Source organism: Phyllobates terribilis, unplaced genomic scaffold (assembly GCF_046119375.1).
Source record: "Phyllobates terribilis strain yellow unplaced genomic scaffold, ASM4611937v1 Scaffold_3__8_contigs__length_932513732, whole genome shotgun sequence".
In the NCBI taxonomy this organism is placed as follows: domain Eukaryota; kingdom Metazoa; phylum Chordata; class Amphibia; order Anura; family Dendrobatidae; genus Phyllobates; species Phyllobates terribilis.
The window spans coordinates 412,871,526-412,884,992 of record NW_027362763.1 but is presented as its reverse complement, the minus strand read 5'-3'; the positions used below and the strand labels follow the sequence as shown (position 1 = coordinate 412,884,992).

At 44.4% G+C, this 13,467-nt stretch overlaps 1 protein-coding gene across 1 annotated transcript in view; it reads right to left on the bottom strand.

Moving 5' to 3' along the window:
- The window catches only part of LOC141259500 (dynein axonemal heavy chain 5-like), a 482,742-nt gene that overhangs the window by 293,934 nt on the left and 175,341 nt on the right, over window positions 1–13,467 (bottom strand). The window contains exon 35 of the mRNA XM_073675609.1: window positions 1,005–1,101. Coding sequence (XP_073531710.1) covers window positions 1,005–1,101 — 97 coding nt within the window. The remainder of the gene's footprint in view (window positions 1–1,004; window positions 1,102–13,467) is intronic.

The following is a 13,467-nucleotide window of genomic DNA, read 5'->3' as shown; positions in this document are numbered from 1 at the left end:
CATGTTGTTCTCATAGCTCAGAAGCTGGTCTGAAGCCTCTGTGCACTGCACCCTCATTTAAGGTATTTTCCCTAATCTGGTGAGCTAATGTCAGTACTTCTTTCTTCTCTTTAGTGATCATTGCTAGGCAGCTACCACCCGGACAAAATAAATCATGAGATGCATTAAAAAAAAGACATACATGCTCATGGCAAGAACATAGTTTTGCCTCTATACAAGTCACTAATTCGCACACACTTATGAACTGGAGCTCAAAATTGTGCACAGTATTCTAAGAAGGACAAAGCCGAATTACAGCAGATGCAGAGAAGAGTAAGCAAAGTTTTTCAATGGGTGGGAAGACTGCAGTACCAAGACAGGTTATCAAACTTGGGGTTATTCAGTTTGGAAAAAAATAAAGGCTTAGGGTCAAATAAATACAATGTACGAATATATGAATAGACAGTACAAAGATCTTTCTAATGATCTTTTTACACCTAGGCCTGCAATGATGACAAGGAGGCATCCTCTACGTCTAGAGGAAAGAAGGTTTATTCACCATCACTATATGCAATTCTTACTGTAGGAGCAGTGAGGCAATATATCTGTTACAAGATATTGTAATGGTCGATTCACAAAACAAGTTCAAGGAGGGCTTGGATGAATTTCTTGATCAATATAACATTACAGGCTATGAGTACTAGATTCTATGATATGATGTTGGGATCTAGTCGTGAAATTTTTTTCCCCTAATATGGGGCATTAGCATCTGCCTCATGGCAAGGGGTTTTGACTTCCTTTGGATTTATATGTTATGGTATTGTGTAATGAAAACTATAAGTTGTATCCCCTCCAGTACTCATGTTAGGAACATCTTTCAGTTTTTTCAAGCAGTAAAGTGTTGGTAGTAGTACACAAGAACACTGCAATTCATTTTCCATCCACTTCGAACAAAATAGGACAAGCTGAGTTGCAGATGTTCAATAATGCTGGTGAAATCATGTTTAATGCAAATATTCATATACCTGCTCACTCCATTCTTCTTCCACCTTTCTCATTTTCATTTCCAGATCCATTTCTTTCTTTGCTGCTTTTGCTATTGAAATTAACGGCTTCTGGAACCTATTTAGGAAAGATTGAATAAATGAATAAATAAACGACCCACTGCAAAAGGAAACAAAAACTTCCAAAAAATGAACAAAATTCTTTTTGTGAAGCCACATATAATTCTTTTAAAATGTGTAGTAACATTTATTGGATCGTATACTGCATATTAGTAAAATATTATTTAGATACCATTCCTTTAGCTTTCAGAACACTAGCAAATCATTTGTGTATAATAGGCATAAAAGTATCAATAATTAAAGAATTTTACAGGAAAAAAAACATTATTTAAATCCCCAATGACCATAATAAAGCTGATTTAAAAAAATAACCATATTGGCAATTTTACCCCTAAAATTACCAAAGATATAACTTATTTATGAAAAGCAAACATGAGTTACATGACTGAAAGGTGACTATAAACAGTTTTGATTTTGTGTATGTTGATTTGCAAAGTGTTTTTTGCTTTTCTACATTATATGAGCTCCCATTTCACAAGTGTAATGTGCAATTAATTTTTAAGACTTACAGTCCATAAACATATAGATGTTTTTTATTAGATTACTTTAAACATACATTTATAAACATAAGCATTTCATAAATCCCCTTTACTACAACCACTCCCACTCCTGAAAAGAGAAAAAAAATAATGTCTGGAGTTGCATTATTAAACTGTGGTTTCCATGATTATACAAGCTGTTTATAGGTATGAACAATATTACATGAGATTCCATTATAGTCTAGGCAGGTGGATATGCTGCCAGACTGCTTACCCACATCACTTATTGGCTATCTTTCCAGAACTTGATGTTTTAATCAGTACATTTGGAATACCAGCATTTTAAACTTCTCAAGTCATTTGTGTGCAGCACTTGTTGATTCAGTTTGACCATGGCAGCTACATGCCATCAGAGCTAGACATCATTTCAGCCATGTATCTTTTACTCTGAAACACTGCAGGGTTTCAGGGAAAATGCATTTAAAAGCTGGACGAGAACCAAGCCACTCGGGTGACCAAGAGGTCAGTCATCGGTGGCTTCTCCAAACCTTCTCTCAATAGCAGTTGTTGAGCGGCGTTTGTGCTAGATACTCTCAAAATGATCTAATGCATGTGGCTAATTTTACATTTTAGTACCTCATTGAGCAGTTTGGATTTTTTTGTTATTTTTTTTTAGCAATATAGTTTTTTTAGTACTACGTTAATAATTCAATTTTTGCGTTGCCCTTTCTAATAATCCAAGTGGTACTGAAATTAAGACAAATATGTTCCTTTCCCAGTGTGTGCCCCACCTCAGATACACATTAAAGGCACGTCAATGACTGCAATCAATTCCCCATTGAGTGTCAGCCACAGAAACTCCCTTAGAGCCTGCCATAGATGCCTGTACATTGTGTATCTGACACATAAAACCCAACATTGCCTGAGAGATTATCCTGCCAGTGCCAGAGAGATTATCCTGCCAGTGCCAGAGAGATTATCCTGCCAGTGCCAGAGAGATTATCCTGCCAATGCCAGACTCGGCACAAAATACCATTGTTATATCATTCACTGCTGACATTTTCTGTTGCTGTCCGCCAATTGTCAACAGCTCTTTACCTACATTTTTGCCATTTTTAACTAAAAATATTCCACCTACATAGATACTATATCTATTAAGGTGGAATATGTTTCCATAACTGAGGACACTGGTGACATCATGTCCTCATAGATCTGAACTGAACAGCTGGAGATATGTTAATGCTGCCAATTCAAATTAGAAAGCATATGTCAAAAGAAGAAAATCATATGCTTGAGTTATTCATCCTGAAGCCAAAGCTACTGAAAAATTTTACACAATAAACTCTGAGTATATTATCCATAGAGATGGCAATGGGTTTCATGTAAGTTTAAATGTACAAGCCTAAAGGAGACCTTACTTTCTTGTCTGATGCAAAATATTTAGCACATTTAGCATGGATTTACTGTAAGCACCATTTTCATTCACCATGTATGGGACCATTTCATTGAAATACACCAGGATATAAATAATATGTCATTAGTCTAGGTGGATATTCACACTAGGTATATTGCATTTCACACATGGAGGAAGGATGTGAATAACCACAAAAAGAAATAAATCCGTCATAAAAACATCGAATTTTATTTAGTACATAAAGATAAAAATATATATATTAAAATTGTGGGGGGGGGCAATAAACAAAAGAGAGTTCCCGACAAACGTATCAGAAAGGGTATCACATAAATGATATTGTTCTAATCTCTATAAAAATAGTCTATGTATATAAGATCTAGTAGAAAAATGTATAATATATAAAATAAATAATTTTATAAATTAGTAATCAAAATGAATACACTGAATATATCAAGCAAAAAACATGGAAAAAAGAAAAGCATATAGAGTAGGACCCCAGGACTGCGACGCACATTTAACTCTTGGCTGTCTCACGCTTTAATATATATATCTTTATCCTTATGCACTCAATAAAATTATATGTTTTTATAATGTATTTATTTTTTTTGTGGTTATTCACTTCCTCCCCCTATGTGTAGAAAACATTTCATGGATGTTCAATCTCACTAGATTTTAGAATTAAAAATTACAAACTGGAGTTGAAAAATATAACAGCATTTGAAAACTAAACTAAAATGTGTCTCATATTAAGAATAGAGGTGATGCTTTGTCAAATTTTATCCAAAAATTCAATTTGCAACTAATTGATTTGCTGCTGATTGCAAATACTTCAAAGATTTTAATTACTTGGAAAAGATGTGTAAAAGTTTGAGGTCTCCTTTCGAGCTCTTCAATGCATTATTAATTTCACCTCTGGGCCATTTTCCGTTTTTTTTTTTTTTGCTTTTGTTTTTTCCTCCCCTTCTTGCAGGAACCATAACTTTTTATTTTTCCAGCCATGTAAGGGCTTATTTTTTGTGGGATGAGTTGTACTTTTGAATGACACCATTCATTTTACCATATGATGTCCTGGAAAATGGGGAAAAAAATTCCAAGTGCGGTAAAATTACAAAAAAAGTGCAATTCCAAAATAGTTCTTTGGGTTTTTTATTTGTCAAAAAAAAACAACTAAAATTGACCTGGCAATAGGATTTCCCAGGTCAATACGAGTACAGAGATACCAAACATGTATAGTATTTTTTTATTTAAGTGGTGAAAAAAAAATGAGGAAATTTGTATGAAAAAATGTTTTGCTTTTGTCACCATTTTCCGAGACCCGTAGCCTTTTAATTTTTCGGGATATGGGGCTGTGTGAGGGCTTATTTTTTGAGCCCTGAGCTGATGTTTTCACTGATATTTTGGGAATATACAGTATTTTACTGACATTTTGGGGTAGATATGAATAATGTTTTGATTACCTCTTATTGCATTTTATTGCATTCAGTTGCGTAACTAGTGTCTGATGGGCCCCGGCGCAAGATTTGGACCACCTTCCCCCCAGAGTGTTTCTCTAGTGCATGTCGCACTAAGAGGACTAATTGGTGCACTTGGCAACCGGGTTACTGGTAGTTTCGAGAGATGGGCTGGTCTAGATACCCACATATCTGGGTGTGGTTAACAGCCTATATAATGGAGGCTGTTGTTTGTCACATGTTCTGTGTTTGGAGAGAGAAGGCCTCCTGTGTGTTGTCTCCAGACTGAGCTGTGTACTGGATGCTTACCAGCCTGTGTGACCACAGGTCCGGTTTACCAAGAGACTTTGCCTATTGGACTGTTTTCCTTTGCTTTTGCCTGCACTAAAGGCTGCATGTATGCATTTTGCTTTTAATGGTTTATGAAGTTGAAAAACCTTTATGGACATTTAAAGGAACATGCCTCCTGTTTGCCTCCCATCGTACCTGAGTGAGTACAATCCCTACTATATACATATATATAAATATATATATATATATATACAGTACAGACCAAAAGTTTGGACACACCTTCTCATTTAAAGATTTTTCTGTATTGTCATGACTATGAAAATTGTACATTCACACTGAAGGCACCAAACTATGAATTAACACATGTGGAATTATATACTTAACAAAAAAGTGTAAAACAACTGAAAATATGTCTTATATTCTAGGTTCTTCAAAGGAGCCACCTTTTGCTTTGATGACTGCTTTGCACACTCTTGGCATTCTCTTGATGAGCTTCAAGAGGTAGTCACCGGAAATGGTCTTCCAACAATCTTGAAGGAGTTCCCAGAGATGCTTAGCACTTGTTGGCCCTTTTACCTTCACTCTGTGGTCCAGCTCACCCCAAACCATCTCGATTGGGTTCAGGTCTGGTGACTATGGAGGCCAGGTCATCTGGCGTAGCACCCCATCACTCTTCTACTTGGTCAAATAGCCCTTACACAGCCTGGACGTGTGTTTGGGGTCATTGTCCTGTTGAAAAATAAATGATGGTCCAACTAAACGTGAACCGGATGGAATAGCATGCCGCTGCAAGATGCTGTGGTAGCCATGCTGGTTCAGTATGCCTTCAATTTTGAATAAATCCCCAACAGTGTCACCAGCAAAGCACCCCCACACCATCACACCTCCTCTTCCATGCTTCACGGTGGGAACCAGGCATGTAGAGTCCATCCATTCACCTTTTTTGCGTCGCACAAAGACACGGTGGTTGGAACCAAACATCTCAAATTTGGACTCATCAGACCAAAGCACAGATTTCCACTGGTCTAATGTCCATTCCTTGTGTTCTTTAGCCCAAACAAGTCTCTTCTGCTTGTTGCCTGTCCTTAGCAGTGGTTTCCTAGTAGCTATTTTACCACGAAGGCCTGCTGCACAAAGTCTCCTCTTAACAGTTGTTGAAGAGATGTGTCTGCTGCTAGAACTCTGTGTGGCATTGACCTGGTTTCTAATCTGAGCTGCTGTTAACCTGCGATTTCTGAGGCTGTTGACTCGGATAAACTTATCCTCAGAAGCAGAGTTGACTCTTGGTCTTCCTTTCCTGGGGCGGTCCTCATATGAGCCAGTTTCTTTGTAGCGCTTGATGGTTTTGGCAACTGCACTTGGGGACACTTTCAAAGTTTTCCCAATTTTTCGCACTGACTGACCTTCATTTCTTAAAGTAATGATGGCCACTCGTTTTTCTTTACTTAGCTGCTTTTTTCTTGCCATAATACAAATTCTAACAGTCAATTCAGTAGGACTATCAGCTGTGCATCCACCTGACTTCTGCACAACACAACTGATGGTCTCAACCCCATTTATAAGGCAAGAAATCCCACTTATTAAACCTGACAGGGCACACCTGTGAAGTGAAAACCATTTCCGGTGACTACCTCTTGAAGCTCATCAAGATAATGCCAAGAGTGTGCAAAGCAGTCATCAAAGCAAAAGGTGGCTACTTAGAAGAACCTAGAATATAAGACATATTTTCAGTTGTTTCGCACTTTTCTGTTAAGTATATAATTCCACATGTGTTAATTCATAGTTTTGATGCCTTAGTGTGAATGTACAATTTTTATAGTCATGAAAATACAGAAAAATCTCTTAAATGAGAAGGTGAGTCCAAACTTTTGGTCTGTACTGTATATATATAAGTTTGGGCCCCATCCTGGTATAAACACTGCTCAAAAAAAATAAAGGGAACACTTAAAACAACACAATATAACTCCAAATCAATCACACGTCTGTGAAATCAATCTGCCCAGTTACCAAGAAACACAGACAACAGGTAGAAATGATAGGCAATTAGCCAGATAATCCCTATAAAGGAGTGGTTCTGCAGGTGGTGACCACAGACTATTTCTCTGTTCGCATCCTTTTTGGCTGTTGTTTTGGTCACTTCTGAATTTTGTCATTGCTCTCACCCCTAGAGGAACAGCAGCATGAGGTGGTGTCTATAGTACAACCAACAGAAGTTGCTCAGGTAGTGCAGCTCATCCAGGATAGCACATCAATGCGAGCTGTGGCAAGAAAGGTAGCTGTGTCTTGTCAGTACAGTGTCGAGAGCATGGAGTAGATACCCGGAGACAGGCCAGTACACCAGGAGACGTGGGGCGGGGGGCGAAGGAGGACAACAACCCAGCAGCAGGACCACTACCTCTTCCTTTGTGCAAGGAGGAACAGGAGAAGCAGTGCCAGAGCCCTGTAAAATGACCTCCAGCAGGCCACTAACATACATGTGTCTGCTTAAATTGTCGGAAACAGACTCCATAAGGGTGGTAAGAGGGCCCGACGTCCACAAGTGGGTGTTGTGCTTACAGCCCAACACCGTGCAGGGCGATTGGCATTTGCCAGAGAACACCAAGATTGGCAGATTCGAGACTGGCGCCCTATGCTCTTCATGGATGAGAGCAGGTTCACATTGAGCACATGTGACAGACATGAGAGAATCTGGAGACGCCGTGGAGAATGTTCTGCTGCCTGCAACATCCTCCAGCATGACCGGTTTGTCAGAGGGTCAGTAATTGTGAGGCAACGTGTTTCTTTGGAGGGCTGCACAGCCCTCCATGTGCTAGCCAGAGGTACTCTGACAGCCATAACGTCCTGGGATGAGATCCTCAGACCCATTGTGAGACCATATGCAGATGCTGCGGGCCCTGGGTTCCTTCTGAGGCATGACAATATTAGGCCTCATGTGGCTGAAGTGTGTCAGCAGTTCCTGCATGATGAAGGCATTGATGCTTTGGACTGGCCAGCTCGTTCCCCAGACCTGAATCCAATCGAGCACATCTGGGACATCATGTCTCATTCCATCCACCATTGCACCACAGACTGTCCAGGATTTGAATGATGCTTTAATCCAGGTCTGGGAGGAGATCCCTCAGGAGGATATCCACTGCCTCATCAGGAGCATGCCCAGGCATAGTAGGGAGGTCAAACAGGCACGTGGAGGCCACACACTCTACTGAGCATCATTTCCTTGTCTTGAGGAATTTCCACTGAAGTTGGATCAGCCAGTAATTTGATTTTCCACTTTGATTTGAAGTATCATTCCAAATCCAGACCTCCAATGGATACCAATTTTGATTTACATTGATCATTTTTATGTTTTATTATTCTCAGCGCATTCCACTATGTAATGAATCGAGATTTGCAACTGGAATATTTCACTCAGTGATATCTGGTATTTTATTGTTCCCTTTATTTTTTTGAGCAGTGTATATCCCCCATCCTGGTATACAGTGAAGGAAATAATTATTTGATCCTTTGCTGTTTTTGTAAGTTTGCCCACTGATAAAGACATGAACAGTCTATAATTTTAAGGGTAGGCTAATTTTAACATTGAGAGATAGAATAGCCAAAAAAAAATCAAGAAAATCACATTGTATATATTAGATAAATTTATTAGCATTTTGCAGTGAGAAATAAGTATTTGATTCCTCTGGCAAACAACACTTAATACTTGGTGGGAAATCCCTTGTTGGCAAGCACAGCAGTCAGACGTTTTTTGTAGTTAATGATTAGGGTTGCGCACATGTCAGGAGGAATTTTGGTCCACTCCTCTTTGCAGATCATCTCTAAATCATTAAGATTTTGAGGCTGTCACTTGGCAACTCGGAGCTTCAACTCCCTCCATAAGTTTTCTATTGGATTAAGGTTTGGAGACTGGCTAGGCCACTCCATGACCTTAATGTGCTTCTTTTTGAGCCACTCCTGGGTTGCATTGGCTGTATATTTTGGGTCATTGTCTTGCTGGAAGACCGAGCCACGACCCATTTTTAATGTCCTGGCGGAGGGAAGGAGGTTGTCACTCAGGATTTTACGGTACATGGCTCCATCCATTCTTCCTTTGATGCGCTGAAGTAGTCCTGTGCCCTTATCAGAGAAACACCCCTAAAACATAATGTTTCCACCTCCATGCTTGACAGTGGGGACGGTGTTCTTTGGGTCATAGGCAGCATTTCTCTTCCTCCAAACACGGCGAGTTGAGTTAATGCCAAAGAGCTCAATTTTTGTCTCATCTGACCACAGCACCTTCTCCCAATAACTCACAGAATCATCCAGGTGTTCATTGACAAACTTCAGACGGGCCTGCACATGTGACTTCTTGAGCAGGGGGACCTTACGGGCACTGCAGGATTTTAAACCTTTAAGGCGTAATGTGTTACCAATGGTTTTCTTGGTGACTGTGGTCCCAGCTGCCTTGAGATCATTAACAAGTTCCCCCCATGTAGTTTTAGGCTGATCTCTCACCTTCCTCATGATCAAGGATACCCCACGAGGTGAGATTTTGCATGGTGCCCCAGATCGATGTCAATTGACAATCATTTTGTAGTTCTTCTATTTTCCTACTATTGCACCAACAGTTGTCTCCTTCTCACCCAGCGTCTTACATATGGTTTTGTAGCCCATTCCAGCTTTGTGCAGGTCTATGATCTTGTCCCTGACATCCTTAGAAAGTTCTTTGGTCTTGCCCATATTGTAGAGGTTAGAGTCTGACTGATTAATTGAGACTGTGGACAGGAGTCTGCTATACAGGTGACTATCTTTGATAGATTAGGAGCATCTAACTGGTCTGTAGACGCAAGAACGCATAATGGTTTGTAGGGGATCAAATACTTATTTCTCACTGCAAAATGCTAATAAATTTATCTAATTTATACAATGTGATTTTCTTGATTTTTTTGGGGATATTCTATCTCTCAATGTTAAAATTAACCTACCCTTAAAATTATAGACTGTTCATGTCTTTGTCAGTGGGCAAACTTACAAAAACAGCAAGGCATCAAATAATTATTTCTTTAACTCTAGTTTCAGACCCGTCCGGGTCCTCTTGTTCTTCCTCCTCACACCACAGCTCTTCCTCCGTCAGGCGATGCACATGGAGGGCGTAGGGTCCTTTGGCACACTTGTGCCGGGTGAAGGTGACCTCGTCCCCGATGTAAAGGTCACGACCTCTGTGTCCCTCCGGTAGGTGGGACTCAACGTCTCTCCTGGTCACGAAGACGTCACCTGGGGTGCGGTGGTCTCGGATGAAGCCCCACCCATGCTGCATGTTAAACTTAATCACAGTCCCGGTGGTGCGGGGACTACGCGCTCCTTATTTGAGCTTGCTGTTCCCGGACCCGCCTCTCTCTCCGCTCCCTCTCGAAGACCTCGAGCTGTTGGCGGCAGCACTCAGCACGCTCCGCCGCAGCTGCCCGAGTCTCCTGAGTGAACCCCATGAGATCTTCTCCGGTGGGGTCCCACTCAAATTGGGCCTCTTCTAGCGGGGGCGAGATCCTCTTCACGGGCTTTGGAGCCGGGATCAGGGGTGCACACAGGGCCCCAGCCTTCCTCTGTCGTTCCAGTTCATGATATTTCTGGGGCCAGATGAAAGGCTGCCCATCCGGGCACGTGTGTTGGGTGAACAGGTCCTCTCCCAGATGCGGCACTCTTGGTCTTATGGGCGCGGTGGTGTTAGCGCCCGGGTTGCCCGGGCCTTGCGGCCAGGCCTGGGGTATCTGGAAGGTGAAGGGCACCGTAAGGACGGCGGCGCCCTGGGCTACTTGGCCCTGCGACCAGGCCGGGGGCTCCGCGGAGGTAGGGGGCGCTGTTGGTATTGCGGCGCCCGGGGGTACTAGGCCTTGCGACCAGGCTGGTGGTACTTCCTGCTTGGTCACGCTCGGGGTCGAGGCGTGTGACGTCACAGGGGTCGCGGCTCCCGTTTGAGGCCTAGTCTGCGGCGGTGACGTTGCAGCGACGGGCACGGCAGGATAGACTTCGGGCTCTGCGACGGGGAGCTGGGGCAGGTACACGGTTTCCCGGTTTGGGGTATAGACGTCCCCTTTACCTGCCTCCACTCGTTTGGCTCCCTTCTCGGCGCCGTCTCCGGCCTTCAGTCCTCCCGCGCCATCCTCAGAGGCGGTCTGTCTCCTCATCTTGGGTGGCGTGCTCCGCTGACAGGTCTCGGTCTGCTGGGCCATCTCACGGCTCCACTCCGCCAACGTCTCTCGCTGCACCCGGGCCATCCTCCTTGCGAGGCCCTCCAGAGCGGTCTGTGCACACTCCCGGTCTCGGGGGAGCTGTGCTAGGACCTCCACTAGGCCTAGTGGGGTCGTTGTTTCCAGCAGGCTCCTGACCAACGGGTCGGTGCTGCTCTGCTCTCCTTCCACTGTTTCCAGCAGGCTCCTGGCCAGCGGGCCGGTGCTGCTCTGCTCTCCCTCCTCTGTTTCTAGCAGGCTCCTGGCCAACGGGCCGGTGCTGCTCTGCTTTCTCGCCATCTCCGGGTAAGCTCCTCCGATACTCTTCTCCAGGCTTCTTGCCTCCGGGTGCGCTCTCTCCAGACTGCTCCAAGCGACACCCATCTTTGCTCTCTCCTTTCGTCTCCTCCCCCTTCGAGGGCGGTCCCGGGGCCATTTGGTGACTGTCAGCTCCAGGGGCGGTTCTTTCACGCTGACAGACACCTCTAGCATCACAGTCTCTGTTGGTGGGGGCGGTTTCCACTTTTGGCGCCATTTTCGGTCCTGGCCCACGATGGGAGGTGGCCTCTTGCCACCCTCTGGCACGCCCATAATGGCGTCCGCTCTTCCAAGGCGGGAAACCTTTGGAAATGGCGGGAATCGCTTCCCAGTGGCGGGAAACTCTGCAGATGGCGGGAAAACGCTGTTAATGGCGGACAACCGGCGGGAATCGACTGGTGATGGGGTCCGATGGCGGGGACCCTCCGGAACCGGCGGGAGACTTCTTTTTGAGGTAAACTCGTTCTTTTCTTCAGGCACGCAGTACCCGGTTGTTGTGGGCACGTAATCCTGCCGACTACGCCAAAGTTGACGCGCCCCCTGGGCCATATTCTTTAGGGGAATACCCGGAGCCGGATCAGATGGGAGTTGTAGTCTTCCGAGTGGCTGTGACCCGGTCCGTGCCCAGGGTGTCAAGCTCAGTTGTATGTGGCAGTCCTACAGATGTTATTAAGTTCTTAATGTCGACTACGCCACCCGTTGTATTGCGGTCACTACGGCCGCCGCTGCAGCAGGGTCCGCTGAGGCTGATGGTGTTGGTGCAGCTTTTGATGGTATAACCCCCAACGGGTGGGGTATAGCCTCAGGGGGTCAGGTGCAGAGGATGGGGGTTGTGGTGGTGCAGCATAGATGGTAATGAAGACAGAGTCGGGTTGTGCAGTTTAGGGTATTTACTCACTGCTGATGTTCCGGTCACTCCAGCTTCAAGTGACCACCCGAGCCGTGCTGCGTCCACCAGGTCCTGGATTCAGCCAACCCCCAAACAAGTCCGGAGCGTGACCCTGAGCTCTCCTTCTGTCCTTTCCTCTGGCCGTCCCCACTAGTGATCCACCTAGGTCCAGCTCCCTCGGGCCTTCTGTTGGGAGACCCTTGGCCTTGGGTTCCCTGACCCTCCACGTGGTCTGCCTTTGGGGTGGATGTGGTGGGTGGCCGTGGCAGACGCTGCCCACGGCCTCCGGTCTCTGGCTAGGGTGTGCTTTTGCCCCCACCAGCTTGGGATCCGGTACCCTATTGCCGACTCTTCACCCGGGGATTGAATTTGGGTTCTCAGAGTCCTTTCTTTTCCCCCTCTGGGTCTCTCTTTCTTCTCCTCTACTCTCTCTCTGCAGGCTCATCTGGACCTCTGCTTCCTACTGACTCTGACAGACTGACCCTGATCTTTGATGGTGCCCACCTTAAATACTCCCTCTATGTGTGAGCTCAGGTGACCAGCACCCAATGAGCTCCTAACTTTACCCAGGCTGCTCCCCCTATCTGCCCCTACACTACTTGGGATGTTCCACCCCCCTCCCACTCCAGCCAGGAACAGACTCGGTCGTACCTGCACATTTCTAAGTGGGAGTACCGTCGGCCTGCCCCTCGGAAATGGGATGTGTGTAGTGCATGCAGCCTACCGAGCTCAGGTCCACACTCCATCCTTACCCGGGAGTGGAATATCACACCTCTGGGTTGAGGTGCAATACCCCTGTAGCAGCCGAATCCTCAGGGTGCTACATATATGTCCTTCAACCTAGTATATTTATCCCCCATCCTGGTATATGTCCCCAGTTCTGCTGCTGTTCGTTACTGTATAGAAAAAAATAAACTATTACACTCACTTTCCCTCCACTCTCCCTCTCCCTCTTCTTCAGCGTGCAAGTGATGGGAGCGCATGGCGTCACTGCCCCAGTCACGTGCACACCACCGTCAGCTGCTGGCCTCTGATTGGCCAGCAGGATGTATTGCTGTGTACGGACCTGACGGGTCTCTGTGTTGCAATACACTTCAGCGAAAACTTTGTTTCGTTGTTTAATGATTTTTAAATGTTTTTAATGTGCGCACCCACCTATTTTATTTTTTTAAATAAACCATAACTTTTTCTGTATTTTGAAATGCAACCTACATTGTGTTTATCTATGTTCTATTGTTTGATTTGGACTATGTTGTAACTGAGACTTGCATTTGATTTTGTATATAATATTAGAGGTTTCTAATGTTGGACTGGGGTGCCAA